The sequence below is a fragment of the Bubalus kerabau genome, chromosome 19, assembly GCF_029407905.1.
Source record: "Bubalus kerabau isolate K-KA32 ecotype Philippines breed swamp buffalo chromosome 19, PCC_UOA_SB_1v2, whole genome shotgun sequence".
Lineage (NCBI taxonomy): Eukaryota > Metazoa > Chordata > Mammalia > Artiodactyla > Bovidae > Bubalus > Bubalus kerabau.
In genome coordinates this window covers 20,778,959-20,805,671 of record NC_073642.1, presented here as the reverse complement: position 1 = coordinate 20,805,671, position 26,713 = coordinate 20,778,959, and the positions used below count along the sequence as shown (strand labels likewise).

Sequence of the window (26,713 nt, the reverse complement as noted above, 5' to 3'; positions counted from 1 at the left end):
CCTGAAGGTGGGTCCTGGGTCCCAGAGCCCTGAGCTTTGGTCCTGGGCTCCCACCCGCAGGCCCTGCTGACATGTGCGCAGTGGAACAAAAGGCTCAAACTCACAGCTTTGGCATTTTCATCTGAAGTTCCCACTTCCTAGGCATGGGACCTTAGGGTAGAGATTTTTTTCCCTCAAGCGTTAGCTTTCTGATCTGTAAAATGGAGTTAGCAGTACAATCCATAATACCTTTTATGAAATTGTTGGGGTCAGATATACTCCAAAATTCAGAATTTTTCACCTTTAGGCAGGTGGCATGTTTCATCTACTCTATATGACTTCACACCCCACTGGGGTCTGAAAGCATCTTGCAATCAAACACAGTAGTGTTTCTTCAACCAAACTTGAACATTCACACTAAGTGAAATAAATAAAGGCCATAAATTGTCTCATGTCTGTTCAGATCAAATTTGTTTCAAATGGCTTTTTAAAAAAATTTCTACATTTTCCAGAGCCTTGAAGGGTTGGGCTTGCGGATAAGGACCATGTGTCTCCGTAGATAATGGCACGCAGCACAAAGAGGTGAAAAACGTTCACGGTTTGCTGCCAGACCCAACCCAGCTGTGAGGTTTGGGATAAGACAAGTCTCCTGACAAGGCCAAGGGTGATGGGTGGGGAGAATCATTCTGGAGCGGCTGTGCTGTTACCCGGGTGTCTGGGCCACTGGTTCTAACTCCACGGATCCTGAGCCTCATCCATCACAGGACCCTGAGCCTTTCCCTGGAATCTGACTTAATCCACCTCCGGAGCTGGATCTTTCTCTCGTGGGTCCTCAGCAAAGGCTAGGCCTTACCCAGGACAGTGACCAATTTGACCATATGAACCACCATGTCCACCACTTCGTCATCCCCAGGCCTTTGCTCCTGGACTGTCATGGGCTGCTCCGTCCGCCTGCTGCAGCTGCTCTCCACCGGCGTGGCCTCCTCCCTGGTGGCCAGCATGGGCACTCAGCGGGTGGGCGTAGATAACTGGTTCATGTTCTTCTGGTGCTTCTGCTACGTTGTGACCCTCCTCATCATCATTGTGGAATACAGTAACCTCCAGTCCCACTTTTCCTCCCACTGGTACAACTTCCCCATCAACTACGCCTGCTATGCCGCCCTCTTCTGCTTCTCAACCTCCATCATCTCTGCCACTACTTATGTCCCGTTCTTGCCTCAGGGCCCCACCCGGAACCACGCCATCACGGCCACAGCATTTTCTTGCATCGCTGCTGTAGCTTACGGGACCGAATTTGTCTGGACCTGGGTGGGTCACCGGCCCAGAAGGATCATCACCTACGTGCATACGCTGCATGGCCTGCTCAAGCTGCTGGAGAACTTTGTGGCTTGCATCATCTTCGCCTTCATTAGCAACACCTCCCTGTACCAGCACCAGCCGGCCCTGGTGTGGTGCGTGGCTGTGTACTCCACCTGTTTCATCCTGGGGACCCTGGCCATCCTGCTGGGCTTGCTCTACTGTGACAACTGGCTGCCCATCCGCTTCCCCGTTTCCCAGCTTGGGCTGACCCTGTTTTCCATCCTCCTCTACATCAGCGCTCTGGTCCTCTGGCTGCTCTATCAGTTCAATGAGGAGCTGGGCGGCCAGTCCCAGCGATCCAGTGATACGACCTGCAGAGATGAGTTCACTACTTACGTGTGCAACTGGGACCAGCGACTGGCTGTGGCCATCCTGACAGCCATCAACTTGCTGCTTTATGTGGCTGACCTGGTGATCGCGAGCTGCCTGGTCAGTGACAGGCTCCACCCACGGGCTCCAGATGCCCTCTACTTATGGAGATATTATGTCGTCTGATGTCTCCCTGGCTCCCTCTCTCCCTCCTCACATCCTTCTCCACTCATTTCACTCTCCTTTCCATTTCCTTCCCTCCTTCTGCTCTGAGTTCTTCCCATTCTGTGTGATTGCCCACACCCTGTTTTGCCTCTTTCTCATTTTTCCTACATTTTCTGCTTTCTGCCCCTTTTCTGGTCATCCTTGGTTTCTCCTCTCCGGTGTCCTGACCACCTCTCCCCATTTTCCTTCTTCTGATCCATCAGGACCTGAGACTCCTTCCTCCTCTGCTCACCGCCCCCTCCCACCTCCTAAGGTGCTGACTCCACGGCACACAGCCGTCTGCGCAGCTGTTGACAGCCTGGGCCTCTGGGGGGGCCTTGTTGCCAAAGCACATCTGTCCCCTTGGCGGTGCCTTAGTTGGTGTGTTGGGGGGGTGGTTTGGGGTGGTGGTGGGTACCTAGTGATTGTGTCCCCTTTCTCCCAGTGGTGGGCGGTGTACAGTGCTCTTCCCTTCTAACTGAAAAAAAGCAAAATAAAACTCAGGGGGTCAATAATTTCCAGTTGGCAGAAGGCTTAGAGCAGGGACCCTGGATTTTGAGACCCCACCTGGATTGCTCAGCCCCACCTGAGACTGGCTCCAGAACTTTTGCAAGCTCACTAAATACCTGCTGCCTAGAGGGTATCTTAGAGGAAGCCAGGGGTGGATGCCTTCCATCCCAGCTGCTCTCTGGGTATCAAACAAGTGTAATAGAAAGCAAGCTCTTGTGCCTTGTGCACTGTAAGGCCAAGCAATACCGAAATGTCTGAGTTTGGAGTAGAAAAAAAGGTTTACTGCAAGATCGTGGGAGGAAAAAGGTGGCTCATGTCCAAAAGCCCTAACTCCCCTAAGAGTATCAGGATATTTAAAGGCCAGGTAAGGGAGGAGGGTCTCAGGATAGCGAGCAGCTCCTATGCAATGCTCTGATTATGAGTCCTTACCTCCAGGAGGCCTGGGGGCTATGTGCTCAAGGTCTTGAAGTGGTTCTGTTTAGTTCAGTTTAATTTCTCACCCGTGTCTGACTTTGCAACCCCCTGGACTGTAGCACGCCAGGCTTCCCTGTCCATCACCAACTCCCAGAGTTTACTCAAACTCATGTCCATTGAGTCGGTGATGCCATCCAACCATCTCATCCTCTGTCGTCCCCTTCTCCTCCTGCCTTCAATCTTTCCCAGCATCAGGGTCTTTTCAAATGATTCAGTTCTTCACATCAGGTGCCAAAGTATTGGCGTTTCAGCTTCAGCATCAGTCCTTCCGATGAATATTCAGGACTGATTTCCTTTAAATTGTACTGGTTAGATCTCCTTGCAGTCCAAGGGACTCTCAAGAGTCTTCTCCAACACCCCAATTCAAAAGCATCGATTCTTCAGTGCTCAGCTTTCTTTATAGTCCAGCTTTTGAAGTGGTTAAGGTCTCACATTCACTCAGGGTTTTTCACATCTGTAAAACAACTCTGGAAATGTGCATCAGATAGTGTTTTCTAGGTACTTCAAAAGAAGCTAAACCAGAGGATTTGAGGGAGGGATCTCCAGTATTCTTGCTTAGAGAATCCCAGAGAAGCCTGTGGGCTACAATCCATGGAGTCGCAAGAGTTGGACACAACTGAGCGACTAACACTTTCTGGTCCAAGAAGCCCCCATAGGGTCCTGCTCAGTTACAAAAGAAGCAATCAAAAAAATCTCATGGTCTTGGAGACACCTGCCTGCATGTTTGCGAGGGGCATCCCTGTGGCCCTCCTGCCTTAGTGTTCCCAGGCCTCTGCAGGAAGAAGTAATGGCCACTGCCAGCCTTAAAGGTGATGATAGGATGGGTATTTTTTGCTTTGCTTTTCTAGTCTGGGTGGCAAAAATTACTGGGTGACCCTATTCTTAAAGGGAAAGTTTCTTTTCAAATTTTTCTTGGGAGTGTGGGATGGGTAGATGGGGAAGGAGGGAGGTGGGCAGGGCATAACATTTTAAAGAAGGACATAGCCCAAGGACAGGGCATAAATTGATTATTACTGAAGTAGGGGATAGATGGGCCCCTGGAATGGACAGCTGGTGTTTGTCAAATGGGCTAAAATTGAAGCTCTGTTCTCAACCAGACACTCCAAAGACAAAGCTAGTGGCAGAAGCTGAGCTCTGTTAAAGCAGAGATAAGGTTCCCACTCCTGAGGTCAAGGAAGACTTCCCCATCTGCACATGTGTGGAAGGTTCCTTGTAGTTCAAAAAGGAAAAGGGCAGCACCCCATAATAACTGTGGACATGTACCCACAGGCTTCTGCATTGGGATTCATCGTAGCAAAAAGTTGTGTACACATTTTGGTCAAATGTAAACAAAGACCTTGAAGGATTATCCTATATAAGCAACATAAATCACCTCCTATTGCACTCCTCTCCCAGTGTCTATTTCTGGCCTCCTTCTGACTTAAATAAAAAAAACTGTTTCTCTGTGTGTTTTCCCACGTTATACTGTGTCTCTAATAATAAACTGTGTACCTGTTTTTACGGTTTTTGCCTTCTTGAAACGTTCTTGCTTTCAAAGGAGGGAAAGAGCAGGGCCAGTTTTCTCCTGGCCTCCAGCCCTGGTGGCAAGGAGTCTTAGTTTTCATCCAGGCTACCCAGGTTCAATTCCTGGGCAGGAAGCTAAGATTTCTCATCAGGACCATTCACAGCTGTCTCTCCAAGGTCAATGCCAGACTGCTTTAGTTAAAGGAAGTGGTGGGTGAGGCCAACATCTTACTTGCAACAGGCAAAATAGGATGTGGGCACACCAAACAGGAGGAAAGGGCAAAAGGAAGGAAGGAAACAGAAGTCTGTTTAGAGTCGGATGGGCCTGGAATGAATCCCTTGGGTTCTTAACCTCACCTGGAGACCCTCATCCATGTAGTGGGCTGTTTAGGACACTCCCTGCAGGGTTGTGCCCTCTCTGCATGAACAGCAGCCAATGGAGAGATGGGAGAGAGGCTGGATGGTGACAGGAGTCCTCCCAGATCAGATCAGATCAGATCAGTCGCTCAGTCGTGTCCGACTCTTTGCGACCCCATGAATCGCAGCACGCCAGGCCTCCCTGTCCATCACCAACTCCCGGAGTTCACTCAGACTCACGTCCATCGAGTCAGTTATGCCATCCAGTCATCTCATCCTCTGTCGTCCCCTTCTCCTCCTGCCCCCAGTCCCTCCCAGCATCAGAGTCTTCTCCAATGAGTCAACTCTTCGCATGAGGTGGCCAAAGGACTGGAGTTTCCACTTTAGCATCATTCCTTCCAAAGAAATCCCAGGGCTGATCTCCTTCAGAATGGACTGGTTGGATCTCCTTGCAGTCCAAGGGACTCTCAAGAGTCTTCTCCAACACCACAGTTCAAAAGCATCAATTCTTCGGCGCTCAGCCTTCTTCACAGTCCAACTCTCACATCCGTACATGACTACTGGAAAAACCATAGCCTTGACTGGATGAACCTTTGTCGGCAAAGTAATGTCTCTGCTTTTGAACATGCTATCTAGGTTGGTCATAACTTTCCTTCCAAGGAGTAAGCGTCTTTTAATTTCATGTCTGCAGTCACCATCTGTAGTGATTTTAGAGCCCAGAAAAATAAAGTCTGACACTGTTTCCACCGTTTCCCCATCTATTTCCCATGAAGTGATGGGGCCGGATGCCATGATCTTTGTTTTCTGAATGTTGAGCTTTAAGCCAACTTTTTCACTCTCCACTTTCACTTTCATCAAGAGGCTTTTTAGTTCCTCTTCACTTTCTGCTATAAGGGTGGTGTCATCTGCATCCCCCCAGTGGTGCTCATCTCCTAGGCCAGTTGTTTATCCATGATGACACAGCATCTAACCCTAACCTGATGCTCTGGTAGTGCTTCTCAAACATGGTTCCCGGGCCAGCAACAGAATATCAACATGGGGTAGAGGGTGTCGAATTAAAAAACAAAGGACATGAGAGTTGTGCGTTAAGTTTTATTTGGGGCAAAATGAAGACTGTAGCCTGGGAGATAGCATCTCAGGTAGCTCTTAGAGACCTCTCCAAAGAGGCAATTTATATATGATTTTCATGAAGGGGGAATATGTGCAGTCAAGCACATATTTTTCCAGAAGGTTCCAACTAGTCTCATGAAGCTTTTGCTAGTCATGAGGAACAGTGGTCACCATGAAGGATTTAGTGCTTTTGTAGATATGAGGAGGTACAAGAATTGGGCTCATAAAATCGGCTCCTGAAAATATCTGTCTGAAGACCTGTCCTGCCAGGACCCCAAGCACAGAGTGCCTCATTTCTGCTCTCCACCCTGAACTCCTTTTAGGGGGTGTTGAAGGTCAGCAGCTACAGTGGCACATGATTTAATCCTTGTAGAGGTAGATGGCAAGCGCCAATTTGTAGCTGATAGGGGGAACTTGTTGGGAATGCAGATTCCTGGGTTCTACCTGAGACCTGCTGAATCAGAAATTCTGGGATGGGGCCCAAGAACCCCCAGGTGATGCTGCTCTTGGTCCACTGTGAGAACACGGTGCTCAGGTCCTGGGGTGCTGAAAAACTCCTCAGGTGACTCCAATATCTTGACATTCAGAATCACCTCTAGAACGGAACTTCCATGGTGGTAGTGGTTAAGAATCTGCCTTGCAGTGCAGGGGACATGGGTTCAATCCCTGGTCAGGGAACTAAGATATCACATGCCATGGAGCAACTGCGTCCACTGCAACGAGAGAGTCTATGTACTGCAATGAAAGATTCCACAAGATAAAAAAAAAAAAAAAAATCCAATGCAGCCAAATAAATAAAAGAAAAGAATAATTCTGGAAGTCAAAATACTAATAGGTTTCTGCCCTAACCCCATTGCCCAACCCCAGCGATTCTGGTTCAGTGAACCTGAAACAGGACCCAGGCAGGGATTAAAAAACAACTAAGAAACTGATTCCAATTCAGTCACTGCTCTAGTTTGGACCCTTCTCCCCACACACTACGCACAACCTTTCTTCACAGGCTGGGCCCTGCAGCAGAGGATGACTGCTCTCCTAGGTGGGCCTCTGGTGCAGAGAATAATCACAGTTACAGACATTTGGTGGCTGCTTGATCTATGACAGGCCTGGTGCTTGGGCTTTGTATCAACATCTCATGAGAACCCTATGAATGGCTACATTCCCCTACTTTACAGAGGGTGAAACTGAGGCACAGAGAGGTTGAGTCACTCACCCTAGGTCACACAGCTAGCAGAACCAGGATTCCATCCTAGTTCCTCCAGACTCCAGAGTCCACTATCTTTGCTCCCTCTTTTTATAAATGAGAGGAGGTGTAACTGAGCAGGAACCCATGAGATCTTCCCAGGACAGGCCCCTCCCCGATATCCTCTGCTTTAGCTCTTCTCTGGCGTTTCTAGTTCCAGAAAAACATCTATTTCTGCTTTATTGACTATGCCAAAGCCTTTGACTGTGTGGATCACAATACACTGTGGAAAATTCTGAAAGAGATGGGAATACCAGACCACCTGACCTGCCTCTTGAGAAACCTATATGCAGGTCAGGAAGCAACAGTTAGAACTGGACATGGAACAACAGACTGGTTCCAAATAGGAAAAGGAGTACGTCAAGGCTGTATATTGTCACCCTGCTTATTTAACTTCTATACAGAGTACATCATGAGAAACGCTGGGCTGGAAGAAGCACAGGCTGGAATCAAGATTGCCAGGAGAAATATCAATAACCTCAGATATGCAGATGACACCTCCCTTATGGCAGAAAGTGAAGAGGAACTCAAAAGCCTCTTGATGAAAGTGAAAGAGGAGAGTGAAAAAGTTGGCTTAAAGCTCAACATTCAGAAAACGAAGATCATGGCATCTGGTCCCATCACTTCATGGGAAATAGATGGGGAAACAGTGGAAACACTGTCAGACTTTATTTTTTGGGACTCCAAAATCACTGCAGATGGTGATTGCAGCCATGAAATTAAAAGACGCTTACTCCTTGGAAGGAAAGTTATGACCAACCTAGGTAGCATATTCAAGAGCAGAGACATTAATTTGCCAACAAATGTCCTTCTAGTCAAGGCTATGGTTTTTCCAGTAGTCATGTTGGATGTGAGAGTTGGACTGTGAAGAAAGCTGAGTGCCGAAGAATTGATGCTTTTGAACTGGGGTGTTGGAGAAGACTCTTGAGAGTCCCTTGGACTGCAAGGAGATCCAACCAGTCCATTCTAAAGGAGATCAGTCCTGGGTGTTCTTTGGAAGGAATGATGCTAAAGCGGAAACTCCAGTCCTTTGGCCACCTCATGCGAAGAGTTGATTCATTGGAGAAGACTCTGATGCTGGGAGGGATTGGGGGCAGGAGGAGAAGGAAACGACAGAGGATGAGATGGCTGGATGGCATCACCCACTTGATGGACGTGAGTTTGAGTGAACGGACACGACTGAGCGACTGAACTGAACTGAACTGAACTGAAGTTTCCAAATAATAAATAGTAGGTGATGCACATTTCCTGAGATGGTCTGCAGATGTGAAAACCAACTCCCTCTCCAACAAATGGAAGAGGTTAACTGCCTGATGACCAGAAGCACATAGCCCCAGGCCTCCTGGAGCCTAAGGACTGATAGAGTTCAGCCCTGTGACACCACCTTGCAATTACGCCATCAGCCAATCAGAGAAATGTGCAGGAGCTAATCACAGACCCTAGGACACTCCCTGCCCCCAACATGGCTTTTAAAACAGCTTTGCTGAAACCCTTTAGGGAGTTTTTGAGGGCACAAGCCACCTGTCTCCTTGCATGGCTCTACAATAAACCTTTTTCTGGTCCAAACCTCAACATTTCAGTTTGTTTGGCCTCACTGTTCATGGGGCCCAAGAACTTGTAGGAACAGAGGGATGAGGTGCTGAAGGTCAGAAGGGGGGCACCCATCACTTCTCTTGTACCTTTGCTTGGAAGCTCCCCAGTGCTGGGGCACCAGTTTCAAAATGGGATGAATGGACCTCTGAGCCAGGTGCCACCCCCAGGAAATAATGCCCCCCTCCCATGAGCAAACGGAACTGGAACAGGGAGGCAAAGGGAGGGGTATTGATTAGTCACGTGGTCTGCTCCCTGGGCCCACAGGATTCACGGTGTTCCTGTCCCGGCTCAAGTGTTCATCGCCCTCTCAGTGCTGGGTGGTGTCCACCGAAACTTGACTCAGAGAGAATAAAGAAAAAGAGGAGGATCTGAGGGAGTAGAGAGAATATGGAACCATTTTACTACTAAAAAAGCATTTTCCAAGAGCAAGGGAATATTTGCTCTGGAAAGATGAGGATCTAGTCCTCGGGTAGGGCCGGGATGAACTCCACCAGGCAGGCAGCCCTACTGCTCTCGAATTCTCCTGGAGCTGAGGTATGCCCATGGCTCCATGGCTGCCCTGGTATCTTCCACCAAGTTGTATCCCAGAACACCGTCCTGCAGACTCAGGACTGAGAGGGGCCTGGGGGCTGAATCCAGGTGCCATGTGACCCGGGACTTCCCTGCTCACACCCTGACTTCAGGGCTGAAGTAGATCAGGGTGAGTCTCTGAGGGCTCTGATACAATAGTCTCAGCAGGTGCTGAAGCAGGCCTGGCTTCAAGCAGTTCTCACAGGGAGGCCAGGGCCTGGAGAACATGGACACAGAGGTTTCTAGAGTGCTCCTTGCTCAGCATGTTGAGAACAGGGATCTTCAGTGAGTCCAGGAGCTGATACTCTGTCCTCGGTCCCTGGTGCCACAAGCCCAGCAGAGGGGCCCAAGCTCAGGTCTGTTTCCCGCCTCCTGCACATTCCTGCTCCCCAGACAAGCTGCCCCTACTCCTCAGACTGGAGCTCAGGTTTTTCCCTCCCCAGTCTCCGCTTCCTGCCTCTTCCACTAATACACACCCTTCACCCTCCACTCGGACTTAGTGTCCTGCCTGCCCTTGTCCTCCGTCCCTGCTCAGGATACCTGCCCTCCCCTCTGTGGACATACCCCCAGATGTGCTGATGGTCAGGTCATGGGTCACCCTCCCTTCAACCAAGAGTTTCTCAAGGATTGGCTGGGCCTTGCTCACCCAGGTCCTCAGCCTCTGGTCCAGAGCAGGTGCTGAGTTAGAAGGGCCCCTCTGTGGCCGCAGCTCCTAGTGTCCAGCCCGCTTCCCTGGGCCCTTCTACCCCAGTGAGCTCCCAGTTCTCAGCACACACCTGCCCCTGCCTGGGACCTCAGGGGGACCATCTTTGCCTGTGAGTTTGAGCTCAGGGTCCGTCTCTCATTTTTTGATCCCCCTCCCCCTGCTCATTGCATATGTGCCACTCTCCTATCTGAGGGGAAGTCCCAGAGGCTTTTCTGAAACTGAAAGTTAGTCCCCAGGTTACAGCTCAACACTGGCTTCCCACTGAGTCCTAAGTGCTTAATGTGATGCCCAAGACTGTGACTGTCTGTCCCTGCCAGACTCTACTTGCTCTCTCTCCCATAAACATTGCTCTGTACCCCCTGCCCCTGGCTTGTTCTGTGAGAAGTACCCTTCCCCTATCATTTCCTATAGATGCAAACTCCAGACTGCAATCACTCTCTTAAAATGGTTTAATCCAAATAGTGAAAAATATAGCAACCCACCTTCCCCAAAGGTTTCAATAGTCACCTTCTGAGGGTCCTGTGATGGGGGTCCCAGAACTCCTGAGTCATAGAAGCAAAAGGGGACCATGAAGATGAGCACAGGCATCATTGTCAGGACTCAGACTCTTTGGTCTGCCTCCAGAGGACTCTCTTGTCTATCTCGGGACCTCAGGCATTTGAGGGGCACCACAAGGGGGACACCTGAGTATAAGCTCAGGACTCTGCTCACCCACACCTGAGGGGAAGATAGTACAGGAATCACCTGACTTACCTCTAAGGTCAGCTTTCTACCCTGAGTCCCATGGGTCCATTAATGTCCTGGGAGATAGGTTTTAGGTGGTCTGTAACAGCCTTATAACAGAATGCAATGTTTCCAGGGTATGTACATGCATATTTCTGGGATCATCATATTCTCAATGGGAATTGTGTACTGGAAAAGCTGAAATGTTTCCAAGGGGCTTTCTGTATCTCCAAAAGAAGTAGATATTGTGTACTAATATTGTGTACCAACAGAATAAGTGAGGAAACAAAGATTTAGGATTCTCTCTGTGTTGTCCATCTGGAGCAGTGACCTCCCTTGGCATCAAGAGATCAGATCAGATCAGATCAGTCGCTCAGTCGTGTCCAACTCTTTGCGACCCCATGAATCGCAGCACACGCCAGGCCTCCCTGTCCATCACCAACTCCTGGAGTTCACTCAGACTCATGTCCATCGAGTCAGTGATGCCATCCAGCTATCTCATCCTCTGTCGTCCCCTTCTCCTCTTGCCCCCAATCCCTCCCAGCATCAGAGTCTTTTCCAATGAGTCAACTCTTCGCATGAGGTGGCCAAAGTACTGGAGTTTCAGCTTTAGCATCATTCCTTCCAAAGAAATCCCAGGGCTGATCTCCTTTAGAATGGACTGGTTGGATCTCCTTGTAGTCCAAGGGACTCTCAAGAGTCTTCTCTAACACCACAGCATCAAGAGAAGTAGGTTCAAAAAGATCTGGTAGCCTCTTTAGGCATTAAATTTCCCCAGCTTGTCTCTTTCCCAAAGTACAGCATCGGAGCATCCCTGGATTGAACTACAACTTTGTATCTTTTAACAAGGCCTCCTCCCACCTCCCTGCCCCACCACTGTTCTACTTTCTGCCTCTGTGAATGTTTGTTTGTTTTTTTTTTAGATTCCACACATAAGTGCAATTGTGCTAGTTTTTCTGTATCTCCCTTTCAACTCAGTGTAACGTCCTCCAGGTTTATCTAAGTTGTTGCTAATGTCAGAATTTCTTTCTTTTTAAGGGCTGAATAATATTCTGTGTGTGTGTGTGTGTGTGTGTGTGTGTGTGTTTCTTATTCTGTTCACCCACCGATGGACACTCAGGTTATTTTCATATTGCCATGCTCCTTAGTATCAGATAAGATGAAAGGGCAAAAACTAAAATTGCAGATTTGGAAAAATAGAATTTCTACAGATTGTTATTAAGTGTTCCATTATTTAAAACATAATCCAAAAGTGGCATATACATATCTTGATACTGCTTGTTGTAAAATGTTATCAAACACTTTATAGAATGAGAGGACGTCTTGAATTTCATTTTCCATCAAAAGATAATCCGTGCACCAATGTGTTGTAAACTACTGTTAAAATATAGAGCAATATAAACACCCCAGAAAGTTTCCGCATGCCCTTTTGAGTAAATCCACCTCCCCAACCCAAGAAGGGACCACTTTCGATTTGCATAGTAGATTAGTTTAACCTATTTCAGAATCATACTGTGTATATTCTTTTGTTTCTAGAATCTTTCAATTATCAAAAGTTTTTGAGATGCATCCATGTTTTGTGTAGCTTATAGTTCATCCTTTGTATTGTAATACTCTAGGTTTGACTATATTACTGTGTTTATTCCCCTGTTGATTGATATATTGCCTGTTTCTAATTTGGGATTATTATGAGAAAGCTGCTACAAATGAACATTCTCATACAAGACTTGTAAAGGAAGATTTCATTTCTGTTGAGAAAATACTTATGGTTGAAATTGCTGGGTCATGGGGTAATTTATGTTTAATTGTATAAGAAACTGTCAGACCCTTGAGTAGCTTTTACACGCCCACAGTGATGTACGCATGTTCCAGTTGCTCCACGTGACCACTGCATTCTGCATTGCTTCTTCACTGACCTCCAGTTCATTTTCTTCCTAACAACCGGAGGGACAGTTCCAATGTGGGCATCTGATCGAGTGGCCCAACCGTAGAAAATGTCAGTGAGGCATCAGCACTCACGGCTAAAATCCAACTTATTTCTCTGGTGTTCAGGCCCATCCAACACCTCTGTTACTCCGCACCTCATTTGTGATGCTCAGATAAGATGCAGAACTCTGTAGTGACCTGTCCACAATCACTGCTTACCACAGGGTAAAGGCTGAGAAGTATCAATCTGGGAGCAACGAGAGGCGGAGCTTGTGGGATCCAGGAAGACTTCTTGGAGGAGGTGATGTGGAGGTCAAGGACAAGTTAGAATTAACAAAGCAAAAAGACAGGAAACAGTTGCAGGATTAAATGCTTTGCTCAAGGATCTCATGAGTCTTCAGTGGCAGAGCTGATGTGACTGCTGCTTGTGTGTAGGAAGGAGGAGGGAGAAGGAAGAATTGAGCCTGGCTAACTGGAGACTGATTCATATCCCCACTTGAGTCAGGAACGAGGCTTTGGGGTGGCACAATATAAGGATTTGGAGCTGAGAGACTTCCCTAAAGCCGAGACCACATGGCCTACAGCCTTGGAGCAAGGGTAGACAAGGAAAAACCATGCCCTTCAGCTAGAGGAAAGGTCAAGGCTGACATCTGCCCCACATGAGTTTTGCCTTTTTCTTTTTTTTTTTTTAAGTTTCCACAAGAGGAATAGAAATTTCAGGTCTTCTTTTCTTGTGAGTTTGGATCCCAATGTGCATGATCCCTGAGATCCCACAACTCCAACCTGGGAAATGAACACAGTCAGTGCCCAATAGGCGATTGATCTGGAGGGTCCTGAGCAGGAGCAGGTGCAGTTATTCTGGGTGAAGCTCCCAACCCAGTAGGACCCTTCCAGGAAAAGGAGTCCTGTAAAAGAGGGTCTCAGTTTAATAACAAAATACATGAGGAACAACCCACTGTGAATCCCAGGAACTCCAGTGAACACACATCAATCAGAAATACTCAGTAAACAAATTCACTTTATATGATAAAACACATTAGAAAAAGAATCATGAAGTAAGGACAGGAAGACATGAAAGAGGACCATAAAGGGCTGAAGAGTGTCTTCCAAAAATTCATGTCTACTCAAAACTTCAGAATGGGCCTTAATTAGAAGTAGGGTCTTTGCAGACATATTTAGTTAAGAATGGAGGGTGGGCCTGAAATCTCATGACTGGTATCTTTATAAGAGAAATGAGAGAGAGATTTGCACACACATAGTTGAGAGAAGATGAGTACATGAAGGTGGAGGCCGAGACATAGATAAATGGCCGCAAGCTAAGGGGACTCCAGAAACTGAAAGAGGAAAGGAAGGGCCCTCTTTCTGAAGAATCTGAAGCAGCACAGTTCTGCTGACACCTTGATTTCAGACTTCAGGCCTCCAGGACAGTGAGAGAATAAATCTCTGTTGTTTTAAGCCAGCAAAATTGTACCAACTTGTTGCAATAGTCCTAGGAAACCAAGCTAAGTTTCCAGAAAGGAAAAAAGAGTTTTAGTCATATTTTTAAAAAGTTTACAGAGAGAATGCCTGATCTCCTGCCCTAGAGCATGGTGGTCACATGGATCCCAGCACCCCTTGTCATATCCTGTGTCCCCCAGTGTCTGAGACTCACAGGGGAGGATCCACTGATCTAGAGAAGGCTCCTTCCCTCCCACAGGAGCCAGGAGGGAAGGAAATAAGAAAAAGGAATGGAGAAGACTAGGGCCCCTGGAGAGTTTAGCTGCACTTGTTGGGGGTGGTTAAAAAGTAAGAGGCCATGTGCATGACATGGTCTTATGTTTATAAACCTGGAAAAAAACTACAGATATGTATCACAAACATGTGGGCATGTATGCATGTGTGTGCATGCTCAGTCCCTCTGTCGTGTCAGACCGCATGGACTATAGCCCACTAGGCTCATCTGTCAATGGCATTTTCCCAGACAAGATTACTGGAGTGGGTTGCCATTTCCATCTTCAGGGGAGCTTCCTGACCCAGGGATCAAACCTATGTCTCCTGAGTCACCTGCATAGACAGGCAGATTCTTTACCAGTGAGCCACGTGGGAAGCTGCATATGTACACACATGTCTACGTATGATTTCAGAGCATGTGAAAGGTGTTGAAGGCTGTACATGAGATTGAGGATACGGATGATCCCTGAATGGAGAGGTGAACACTCCGTGAGCAGGCAGGAAGCTTGGCCATGCCCAAGAGGGTAAACGGAGCACATGTGAGATGCTCATAGTCCTGCTTCATGTCAATTATACATGAGAAGAAGGAAATATAGAAAATACTAAACAAAGGTGAGAATGAAAAGCAGTATAAAGTAAAGGACATGGCAGCTACTCAGCTCCACCCGTCCTTCCAGAGGCAACATGGCCCAGTGACACCAGATCTCCTGAAGCTTCAAGAGGAGCTGGAAATCCAGATTTCCATGTGAAATTAAAATACTGCAGCTACCAACACTTCAAGAAGAAATAATACTGATTCTACACAATCTCTTCCTAAAAACTCTGTGAAGAGAAACCAAACACATCCCTGGGCCACCTTCAGGACACACAGGTTTGCAACACCTGACCTGGAAGAATGAAGCTTGCATGCACTTATGTCCAAAGTGGGGCTAGGGCCTTCTGTGTCCTCTGTGAGAGGAAGGGGAACAGGTAGCCGGCATGGATTGAGTGTGTTTTGTGCCAGGCCCTTTCATGAGCCCTTCACATGCTATTATTTATTTAATTGACATAAATCAGATATTAAGTTTCCTCATCCTACACAGATGAGGAAACAGGCTTTGATGACTAATTTGCTCAGGATCATTCAGTTATGAAGTGTCTCCTCCAGGCCCCACAGCCTTCTTGTCACTCTGAGTGTCCATCTCCCCTCCTCCTTCTCTGCCCTTCTGACACCTCCTCCTCCTTCCTCTGTCCTGACCTTGACTTTCCTGGCTCACTGTCTTCCAGTCCACATGCCTGGCTGCTGGGGTAGGCAGGGTTCAGCCACATCCAGGCTGTGTTCTGATGGGGGCACCATGTCCAGGCTCACAGACTAGAGTGGAGGAGGGGCTGTTGGGAGACTTAGACAAACTTCCACTTTCTGCTTTCCAGGTGGGGGAACTGAGGCCCAGAGAGGGCACAGGCTTGACCCAGGGTCACACAGCTGGAACTCCTATGCCTCTTCCACTCCAAATCCTCCCTCTGTGCCATTAAAAGGCTCCAAAATTGTCTTTTACCCTTAAGTGGAAATCCCAGTGGCAGTTCAGGGAGTTAAGTTGGTAACAAACTGGGGTACAGAGCATTAACATCCCAGAATAACTTATATCTGGTGCCCTTCCCCACCCCTGGCAGTGCCCACTGGGAAGCCAGAAGGCTCCAGGGCTCCACTGCCAGTTGGGACTCAAGGAGCTTTGTGAGTCCAGGGAAGTTCTCAGGTTTGCTTTGTGTTTCTCTTTCCAGCCTCAACTTGTCCCAGGGTTTATTATCAGCAAAGGTGACAAGGCCCCTGATGGCAGGAAGCTGGCTGGGGCTCAGGGTGCTGGCCCTTCCGCCCTGGGGGCCTCTCAGCAAATAGTCCCTTGGAAACAGGGCAGGTGTCCCTGAGGAGGGGGCGTGCTGGGAGGGTCCTCACTCCCCCCACACTGGACCCTGGAGGAGCCCCTGTGTGAGCAGGACTGCAGCCCTGGCTGGAGGGACTGTCTTGGGCAGGTGACCTGGGCAATTCCATGGTCTCCAGGGTCCCTGCCACTCTGGCCATGTGTCCCTGTCACAGCCCTGGAACCCCTTCAGGCCCCTGTTCTCCTGTCTCAGTTCCAGTCCAGGCCCCTCCTCCATGGGAAGGTTGGCTGCATGCCTGCATCCCTTCTGGGTCAGAAGACCCCTACTGGGCTGCCTCAGGGCCAGTGGGACCCTAGGATCCCCCCAGTCATCTCCACTCTGCCCCTTGCCCCCACCCCAGTCCCGGGTGCATTCTCAGGGCTGTCTCCTCCCAGAGGTCAAGGAGGTGCCTCCTCTTTCAGCTCCTGCCCTTAAAATGGTCCAACCATCTGTCCATCCTCATCCCCTCTCTGGGAGGCCCTCAAAAGCTCCACATCAGCAGCAGACACAGCATACTTGTTCACTTCCTATCCCTTGGTTCCCACCTTGGAACCTGCTAACCAGTCTCCCAGGTCAGAAAAATCCCGCTCGTGTAGGACTACTCCTAGATCTTTCCAGACTCACATCTGGATGGCTCCTTTGAAGCTGAAAAGCCAAACATTATGTTTATTTATTTTGTGGTTCCTCCATGACTCTCCTCCTCGGAGTCATGCTGGGTTGAGGTCTCCCTTCCCAAATGAGGAAGAATCAAACATTAAGGCAAAATTGAGGGAAGGGGATTCAGAATAGCGGCTACTATTACCAAAAGGTGTGGGGTCTGGTTGTTCACTCCCCAAAAGTCAATAAACAGGCCAGGTTGGTGAGAAGGAAAGTTTACTTCATTTCAGATAGTGGCAATTTGGCGGGAGGGTGGATGTCTATCCCAAGGCTGACTCCCCACCCCACCCTATCCACCGTACATCCCTGCCAAGCAGGAGGTGAGAGCCTTTATAGGCTGAGGGAGGGGGCTACATGCAGAAATAGCATACTCAGCTCTGACAGTCATCTTCATATCGGTCCTCCGTGGTCTGACTTGCATCATCTTGATTGTTTTCAGTCAGATCAGATCAGATCAGTCGCTCAGTCGTGTCCGACTCTTTGCGACCCCATGACTCGCAGCACGCCAGGCCTCCCTGTCCATCACCAACTCCCGGAGTTCACTCAGACTCACGTCCATCGAGTCAGTGATGCCATCCAGCCATCTCATCCTCTGTCATCTCCTTCTCCTCCTGCCCCCAATCCCTCCCAGCATCAGAGTCTTTTCCAATGAGTCAACTCTTCGCATGAGGTGGCCAAAGGACTGGAGTTTCAGCCTCAGCATCAGTCCTTCCAAAGAAATCCCAGGGCTGATCTCCTTTAGAATGGACTGGTTGGATCTCCTTGTAGTCCAAGGGACTCTCAAGAGTCTTCTCCAACACCACAGTTCAAAACCATCAATTCTTCGGTGCTCATCTTTCTTCACAGTCCAACTCTCACATCCAACATGACTACTGGAAAAACCATAGCCTTGACTAGATGGACCTTTGTTGGCAAAGTAGTGTCTCTGCTTTTGAATATGCTATCTAGGTTGGTCATAACTTTCCTTCCAAGGAGTATGCGTCTTTTAATTTCATGGCTGCAGTCACCATCTGCAGTGATTTTGGAGCCCAGAAAAATAAAGTCTGACACTGTTTCCACATCTATTTGCCATGAAGTGATGGGATCAGATGCCATGATCTTCATTTTCTGAATGTTGAGCTTTAAGCCAACTTTTTCACTTTCCACTTTCACTTTCGTCAAGAGGCTTTTTAGTTCCTCTTCACTTTCTGCCCTAAGGGTGGTGTCATCTGCATATCTGAGGTTATTGATATTTCTCCTGGCAATCTTGATTCCAGCTTGTGTTTCTTCCAGTCCAGCGTTTCTCATGATGTACTCTGCATATAATTTAAATAAGCAGGGTGACAGTATACAGCCTTGATGTACTCCTTTTCCTATTTGGAACCAGTCTGTTGTTCCATGTCCAGTTCTAACTGTTGCTTCCTGACCTGCATACAGATTTCTCAAGAGGCAGGTCAGGTGGTCTGATATTCCCATCTCTTTCAGAATTTTCCACAGTTTATTGTGATCCACACAGTCAAAGGCTTTGGCATAGTCAATAAAGCAAAAATAGATGTTTTTCTGGAACTCTCTTGCTTTTTCTGTGATCCAACAGATGTTGGCAATTTGATCTCTGGTTCCTCTGCCTTTTCTAAAACCTGCTTGAACATCAGGAAGTTCACGGTTCACGTATTGCTGAAGCCTGGCTTGGAGAATTTTGAGCATTACCTTACTAGCATGTGAGATGAGTGCAATTGTGCAGTAGTTTGAGCATTCTTTGGCATTGCCTTTCTTTGGGATTGGAATGAAAACTGACCTTTTCCAGTCCTATGGCCACTGCTGAGTTTTCCAAATTTGCTGGCATCTTGAGTGCAGCACTTTAACAGCATCATCTTTCAGGATTTGAAATAGCTCAACTGGAATTCCATCACCTCCACTAGCTTTGTTCGTAGTGATGCTTTAGTTCTACATCACTACGAACTGGTTTGTTTCCATTTGTTTGAGGCCAGTTCTCAGAACTGGCAGCTATGTCATGGCTACAGTCTGATCATCATGTAGTTGACTTCTTCCACCTGGTGTGGGTTCCAGTACCTATAAGACAGCTCACAGGATATGGATCAGAATATTATCTATAGCCCTCAAGGAGGAACTAAGGATCCTTTACTACACTTAATGAGTTCATTATTATTATTATTTGGTCTCCTTTGTCCATTTTCCTTTGTTTCTGCATGTTCTCATTTCTCTGATTAAACTCATTCTTTAACTAAAGTTTTCCATAGATAAAAGGCAGGCAGGGGTCATGGAGGAAAGGACCATAGAGTCCTGCTCTGTTTCACTACTTCCCACATTATCTTGTTCCCACGCCTTGCTCTCATCCCATGGCTCCTCCCTGTTCGCCCCTGAAGCTGCCCTCCTCTGGGTGGGGCTGTGTCACCTCAGATGACAGCTTCTTATAGTGATGCTGCAGGGAGGACAGGTTGGCACACGTGTGTCTTCAGGTTGCTGTGGAAGGAGGCTGTGGCCCTACAGCTGTGTCGTGGGTCCCAGAGCCCCGAGCTTTGGTCCTGGGGTCCCAGCCATGGGCTCTGTTGATATATGGGCTATATAGCAAAGCATTCAAATCCACACATTTGGCATTTTTATCTGGGGTTCCCACATCCTGTTCATGCCACCTTAAGGAAAGCAGTTAATTCTCTGAGCATTAAGTTTTGTCATGTGTAAAATGGGGTTAGCAATATAATCCTCAATCCCATTTCTGAAACTCTTGGGGTCAGATATAATTCAAAATTCAGTTTTTTCAGCTTCAGGTATGTGACGTGGTACATCTCTATACGACACGTCACGCCAGTGGGGTCTGAAAAGACCTTGTAATCAAAAACATCAGTGTTTCTGCAACTGAACTTTTCAACATTCACATTAAGTGAAACAAATAGAGATCACAAATTTTGTCATGTCTGTTTAGGTTAAATTTTGTTACCAAAAAATTTTTTTTTAATTTGTTTTCAATTTTGAGAGATCTGAAGTGTTGGGGTTAGAGATAAGGGCCATCCTATCCTGTGTCTCAGATAATGGCCCACAGCTCAGAGAGATCCAGGATGTTCATGGTTTGAGGCCAGACCCAACCCAGCTGTGAGGTTTGGGATAAGACAAATCTCCTGACAAGGCCAAGGGTGATGGGTGGGGACAACCATTCTGGAGCGGCTGTGCTGTTACCCGAGTGTCTGGGCCACTGGTTCTAACTCCATGGATCCTGGGCCTCAGCTGTCACAGGGCCCTGAGCCTTTTCCAGGTGTCTGGCTTAATCCACCTCCAGAACTGGACCTTTCTCTGGCAGGTCCTCAGTGAAGACCACGGCCATACTGGTGGCCGTGACTTGCCTGACCATCACAGCACCATGTCCACTGGGGTCACACATCCAAACCTGGATGACTGGAACACAGTGTGCTGCTTCTTCCGCCTGCCACAGCTCTTCTCCACCTGTGTGGCCTTCTCCCTGGTGGCCGACATGGGCATTTGGAGAGGGAACATAGGCAACTGGTCCATGTCCATCTGGTGCTTCTGTTTTGCTGTCACACTCATAATAGTCACAGTCAAGTTTTTTGATTTCGAATCACACTTTCCTCTCTTCTGGTACAACTTCTCCATCACCTACGCCTGCTATTCCGCCATCCTCTGCGTCTTGGCCTCCGTCATCTACTGCGTCACCCACGTCCAGTTCCTGCCTGATGGACCTCTCCGGGACCGGGCCACCGCAGCCACTATATTATCCTGTATCGCTTCTGCATTTTATGCCATAGATGCCTTTGTGTGGAACTACTATTGGCCGGAAGCTATCCCCTGCTATGTGTACACATTACCCGCCCTGCTGAAGGTGCTGGAGACCTTCGTGGCTGGTGTCATCTTTGTCTTCCTCAGCAACACCTCCCTGTACCTGCACCAGCCGGCCTTGGAGTGGTGCGTGGCCGCGTACTCCATCTGCTTCATCCCAACAGCACTAGCTATGCTGCTAAAACTGGGTGACTGGGAGAACATACTGCCTGTCCCCTTCCCCATTTTCCAGTTGGGGCTAACCTTGCTGTCCGTCCTCCTCTACATCAGCGCTCTGGTCCTCTGGTTGCTCTACCAATTCTATGAGGAATTCGGCGGGCAGCCCCAGTGGTCCAGTGATATCAGCTGTATCGATGACCTCATATGCACCTGGATCCAGCGACTGGCTGTGGCCGTCCTGACAGCCATTAACCTATTGATTTATGTGGCTGACTTGGTGTACTGGGCCCGCCAGGTTTCTATAGGGACTGAGGACCAGCCCAGGGACTTCTGATCCCTCTGGTCACAGGTCTCCTCACTGAGCTCTGTTATCTTCCGATGTCCTCAATGGGTGTGAACTTGGGCAAACTCTAGGAGATGGTGAGGGACAGGGAAGCCTGGCTTGCTGCGGTCCACGGGGTCGCAGAGAGTCAGACACGACTCAGAAAGTGAACAACAGTGATGTCCTCTGATGTCCTCTTCCTGGCTCCCTCTCTCCCTCTTCACATCTTTACCCACTCATCTCTCTCTTTTCTGTTTCCTTCCCTCCTTCTGTTTTCTCTTCTTCCTATTTTGTTGGGTTGCCCGCATTCTGTTTTGCCTCCTTTTTGCTCTCATCTTTTCTACATTTTCTGGGGTTTTTTTGCCCCTTTTGTGGTCGTCCTTGGTTTTCTTGTCTCCTGTGTCCTGACTCCCTCTCCCCATTCTCCTTTTGATCCATCAGGATCTAAGACTTCTTTCTTCTCTGCCCACCGCCCCTTTCCACCTCCTAAGGTGCTGACTCCATAGCACACAGCCCTCTGTACAGCTGTTCACACCCTGAGCCTCCGGAGGGGCCTCATTGCCAAAGCAAGTCTGTCCACCTGGGGGTGGTGCCTTAGTTGATGTGTATGTGGGGAGAGTTAGGGGGTGGGTTGGAAGGGGTTGGTGGCTGGAGGTACATAGCTAGAATTTGGCCTCCTTTCTCCCAGTGAAGAGGGATGTACAGTGTACCTCCCCTTTAAGTCACACAAAAATCTCTGGAGGTCAGTAATTCCCAGTGAGCAGGACCCTGGATCCCTGGGTCCCATCTTGTATTCAGCCCCACCTGAAGTTGGCTCCGGAATTTTTCCAGGCTTACTAAATATCCGCTGTGTAGAGGTCATCTTAACAGAAGTTGGGATACATTTTATCCCAACTACTTTCTGGGAAAATAAAAAAGGAGCTGGTAAAAAATCACAAGGTCTTGAAGACATCTGTCTGCAGTATTTGTGGGGGGCTGCGATGTGGGCTCCTACCTCAGTGATCAAAGCAGCAGGTCCTGCCTCTGCAGGGAGCCATATCCTGGAGCTGACAGACTAGTAAGACACATGGCCCAGTGGACTCGGCTACTCTTACCAGAACTAGATGAGTAATAGCACTTGAGTGGTCTATCAGTGAAATCTTTACCTGGCCTGGGAATGAGCATTCTTATCAATTTGGGGCAAATTGGTTAAAGATGTATCTGAAAACTTGGTTGAAATTAAGGTGGAAATAGAGGGGCTGTGTAGTAAAGAATGCTGTCTACCATCCAGTTCTACAAGAATCTAGTCATCAGCTACTGCAGTCACTGATCTACAATCCACCTTGAAAGGAATTGAGGGCAAAGATCAGGGTAAGGCACTTTGTGCTCTGGGAAAACTGGAAGAACTGGCCCTCAAAGAGGTATTTTCAGGAGAAACTTTTATGGATCTAGTTTCTTGCATCCTCTCATGCTCTTGCAAAAAAGTGCTAAAACTGTTAAATAAGATGCCTGTACCTCAGGAAGACTGTTTATTATTCTGAGATTGGCTTGAATAAAATTTCCCATTTCTTTCTTAGACTGTTGATTAATTTTTAATTGACAAAATCAAGTATGCATTGATGCCTACAAGTCTGGGTAAAGAATTTCATATTCTTCTATTTTCCTAAGTCAAACTGAACACAACACTGGGAGCTCACTTCTAAGAGGATGGAGATGCCTCTCTGCTTTAGTAAAAGAATCGCCCAGGGTGGGCCCACCTGAGGGGCTCACTGTCCAAGCCTGTGGTTCATGAGGGTGGCTGCTCCATCCCCCCTGCTGGGGGGTTAAGGGTCATTTGTCACAATTCCAAGGCTGGTCCAGTCCCCTCACTGTGGAGCTCAAAAGAGAGTGTAAAGGTCCTCTGCTTAGTCCAATCCTCTCGTCATAGGGGAGGAGCAGCTGGACCCCAGGGAGGGGCAGGATGTGCCCAGAGTCACCCTGTGTGTGGCAGAGTCAGAGTCAGGACCAGGTGCCCTGTCCCCAGGCCGGCTGTCTGTCCATGGCTCCATGCTGCTTGTGACAAGCATAGCAGCAGCATCCTCCAGGCTGGGATTCTGCCCCATCCACCCTCATTCTGCACAAACCTGCCCCGTCCCCCCGAGGAGGGCACTCACTGCTGCTGAGTCAGTTTCCTCATCTGCTAGATGGGGGAGGGGTGCCAGAGACCCCTGGTCCCTCCCAGCCCCGCTCTTCCCGGGGCCCCTGGACTTGCCAGTCCTGGAGACTCAGACGTGGAAATGGAAGCCGGCTCCCTCCCCTCTGTCCACCCTCTCTGCTTGTTTCCTCTTGGCTGCTGGGTCCTGTTTATTGGTCACATCCTCCCTGATTATACAGACCCTCCTTCCCCACGACCTCTGCTTGGTGGGGAACACATTTCTCTTTCATAACATGAGTTTCCTCAATCACTTCCCAGTGTTCCAACTCTCCAGTGATTCTTGTCAAAACACAAACTGCTTCCAGGTGCCCCCACAGTCTGAGGTGTCCCAGACTTCCTTGTTCCTGCACACTCTTGTCCTCCCGCTTCTTCAGAGTCCAGCTCAGCAGTCTGAATGCTCTCACTCTGTTTGGGAAGCTCATGTTACCTTTAGGGAACACAAAGTTCATTCTGTTGAGAGTACAGAGAGACTGACCATAATAGGGGAAGTGGGAAACAGAAGCCCAGAATGAGAGAGAGGCAGACCTGGGGTCCATGGCTGGGTCCACAGTCACATGTGCTCCTGACTCCAGTCCAGTGGCCCCACAGCCCTGTTCTGGTCTCCCTGGGGATGAATGGTGATCATGTGGAGAGCAGAGCCCAAGAGATCAGTTTTCCAGTTCCCATTCTGCAGCTCATCTGCCATGAGCACAGATGAGTCTTGTCACTGATCTGAGCCTCAGTTTCCCATTTATAAAATAAGCAAATTATACTAAAGGGATTGTTATTAAGCTATTTTCCCTGAGGCTCTAAGTTTCTGGTGAGTTAATGGGGTTGTAAGTAGGTTGATGGCATCATCCACCACTTTTCTCTAACCAGAGCTGTATGAAATGAATTCTCTCACTCAAGATCTCATTTGGTAGTAAGGGTGGATAGGTTTAAAATAACCCAAGTGCTCATCTTTAGGACAAATATTAATAAACCATGGTGTAGCCACAAGATGGAATACTATACAGCTTGGAAAAATGAGGAGTCTCTCAAAATAATAAGAAGAAACTATCCCCAGGATTTATAAGGAAAAAACAGTAAGATACAGAATTATGAATAGTATTATACATTTTAAATAATCAAAGGAGAGAAAATAAAAATAAATACGTCTGTATTTGCTTGATTCACATCAAAAGGCACGTGAACAACTCCTAGGAGTCCAGTGGAGCAGTTACCTGGTCCTGGTGGGGGAGGGGAGCTGAGGGTTGAGTGAGGAGGGATTATATGGCTCAATATACGGCTTTTTAGAACAACTTGATTTTGAAACATGGAAGTAAATTAACTTTTTAAGAAAACAAAATTCAAGCCTGAAAAATATCCCAAGAGGAGAAGAAGGGTCAGGGGAGGGATGGTTGCCAGATGGTCTCCATGTTCCCTGCAGACTTGATGGACAGGCTGGGGGAGGAGCTGAGAGATGCCCACACAGGCTTGTCTCCAAAGGCAGAAGGAAGGGAGGTGCTTTGGGTTCAGGGGTCTGGGGAGGGGAAGCAGTGGCCTCCAAGCCCACCTGCTGGGTGACCATGACCTCCCCCAGCCCTTTAGCACACACAGTTGATGGAGAAGCCCCCTCGGTGCCCAAGTCTCAGGCCCTTCCCTTGCTCCCTGCCTGGCCTGGGCTCCCTGTCTCCTGGGGCAGTAGCCAGAGGCTCTCTTCTCAGCCAGCCAGAGGTGGCTGGCAGGCAGGGTGACTCCATCTGATGTCCCCCGGACTGTGGCCTGAGCTGCATCCAGAACAGAGCTGAGGGCACAGATGTTCCCATTCTCTGGCTTTTCTTGGAAAATCATGGAGATGACTTCCTCAATCCAGCTTTGAGTGGAGAGAGACCCTCTCTCCTGTGGCCTCAGGCACCTGGCTGTCCACCCTGGTTGGGGATGGCAGTGCTGGCTGCCAATCCACGTGGCCCTTGTCTGTGAGGCTGGCTGTGAATGTCCTTGTAGAGAGGCTGGTGGGTGGAAGGAGAGTGATGCTGTCCATCAGCCCCCACCTAAAGTCTCCACACTCTGTTTTTTCCTGGCTGGTTTTCCAACAGGGACTGACCTGACTGAAATAGGGGTGCTGTTGCAGGATCTCTGGGTGGGGCACTGCAGCCAGACCAGGACACAGTGTCCAGGACACGACTCCTGGACCCAAAGGAAGGATTCCAACCTCATTCCCACAGATGCACAATCTTGCAAGTCCACTACCCTTGCTTCCTAATTTTATAAACGAGAGGAGGGATGAGGTGCTGAAGGTCAGCAGGGGGCACCCATCCCTCTTCCTGCACCCTTGCCTGGAAGCTCCCCAATGCTGAGGCACCAATATCAAATTGAGATGAATGCACCTCTGAGGGGGGGTGTCACCCCCAAGAAATAATGTCACCCTCCAGGGAATAAATGCAACTGGAAAAGTGAGGTGGAGGCAGGGTATTAATTAAGTCCCAGGGACATCTTCTTGGACCCACAGGATTCAGGATGTTAAGGAAATTGACACTTGTCTCCATCCCAGCTCAAGCCTTTGTTGCCGTCTCAGTGCTGGGTGGTGTCCACTGACTCTCAGCTCAGAGAGAAAAAAGAAAGAGATAAGAGGAGGACCCGAGGGAGTAGAGAGGATATGGAGCCATGTTACTGCTAAAGATGCACGTTCCCAAAGCAAGAGAGTTTTTGTCCTGAAGAGATGAAGGCCTCTAGTCCTTGGGGAGGAGGCTGGACTCCACCAGGCATGTAGCCCTCACTGCTCTCAAATTCTCCTGGAGATGCGGTAGAGCTCCATGGCTGCCCTGGGGTCTTCCACTGAGTTATGTCACAGCACGCTGTCCTGCAGACACAGGACAGAGAGGGGACTGGGGGCTGAATCCAGGTGCCATAGGACCCAGGCCTTCCCTGCTAAAATCCTGATGTCCGGGGCAGAGGTGGGTCAGGGATGAGTCCCCAAGGCCTCTGACACCCTGGACTTGGCAGGTGTCTGGAGCAGCCCTGGCTTCATCCATGAGCCCAGGGCCCAGGCATAGCCAGGCACAGAATCCAGATCCTGAGGCCAGGTGTGCCATCCAGGGGCTTCCCACACTCTGGATGGGGGCAGGGCACTGTGAGAATACTGGAGTAGGTTGCCATGCCCTCCTGCAGGGGATCTTCCTGATACAGGGATCGAACCTGCGTCTCTTATACCTCCTGCATTGGCAGGCAGGTTCTTTACCACTAGCACCACCTGGAAAGCCCCCCTAGCTTATACTCTTCCTCTTTTCTTTATATAAACTATGAGGAAAATCTGGGGAGTTAGGAGTGGATTCTTTGGGACATGACTTCACATTCTCCCCAGGATTAGCAGCTTCCTCAATAAAGCTATTTTTCTTTTAACCAACACTTGTCCCTCACCATTGGACTTCTGAAAAGAGGCAGCCAAACCCGAGGGAGGTCCCTAAATAAGGATCCAGGAAGAGGACA

General features: G+C 48.7%; 2 protein-coding genes across 2 annotated transcripts; both read left to right on the top strand.

The window, feature by feature from the left end:
* Nucleotides 1-867: 867 nt before the first annotated feature.
* On the top strand, nucleotides 868-1,833 carry LOC129634502 (myeloid-associated differentiation marker-like). Its single transcript, XM_055556747.1, has one exon. It carries the CDS (start codon nucleotides 868-870, stop codon nucleotides 1,831-1,833), a length of 966 nt encoding a protein of 321 aa, XP_055412722.1.
* A 778-nt stretch (nucleotides 1,834-2,611) lies between these two features.
* Nucleotides 2,612-21,105, top strand: LOC129634501 (myeloid-associated differentiation marker-like). Its single transcript, XM_055556746.1, has 2 exons — nucleotides 2,612-2,725; nucleotides 20,119-21,105. Exons 1-2 carry the CDS (start codon nucleotides 2,612-2,614, stop codon nucleotides 21,103-21,105), a joined length of 1,101 nt encoding a protein of 366 aa, XP_055412721.1.
* Nucleotides 21,106-26,713: the final 5,608 nt, after the last annotated feature.

Excerpts from the sequence above, each read along its gene's own strand:
- LOC129634502 (XM_055556747.1), top strand. The coding sequence starts at position 868 with ATGTCCACCACTTCGTCATCCCCAGGCCTTTGCTCCTGGACTGTCATG.
- LOC129634501 (XM_055556746.1), top strand. The coding sequence starts at position 2,612 with ATGTCTGAGTTTGGAGTAGAAAAAAAGGTTTACTGCAAGATCGTGGGA. Across the intron at positions 2,726-20,118 it reads TCAGGATATTTAAAGGCCAG|GTCCTCAGTGAAGACCACGG; the intron begins GTAAGGGAGGAG and ends TTTCTCTGGCAG.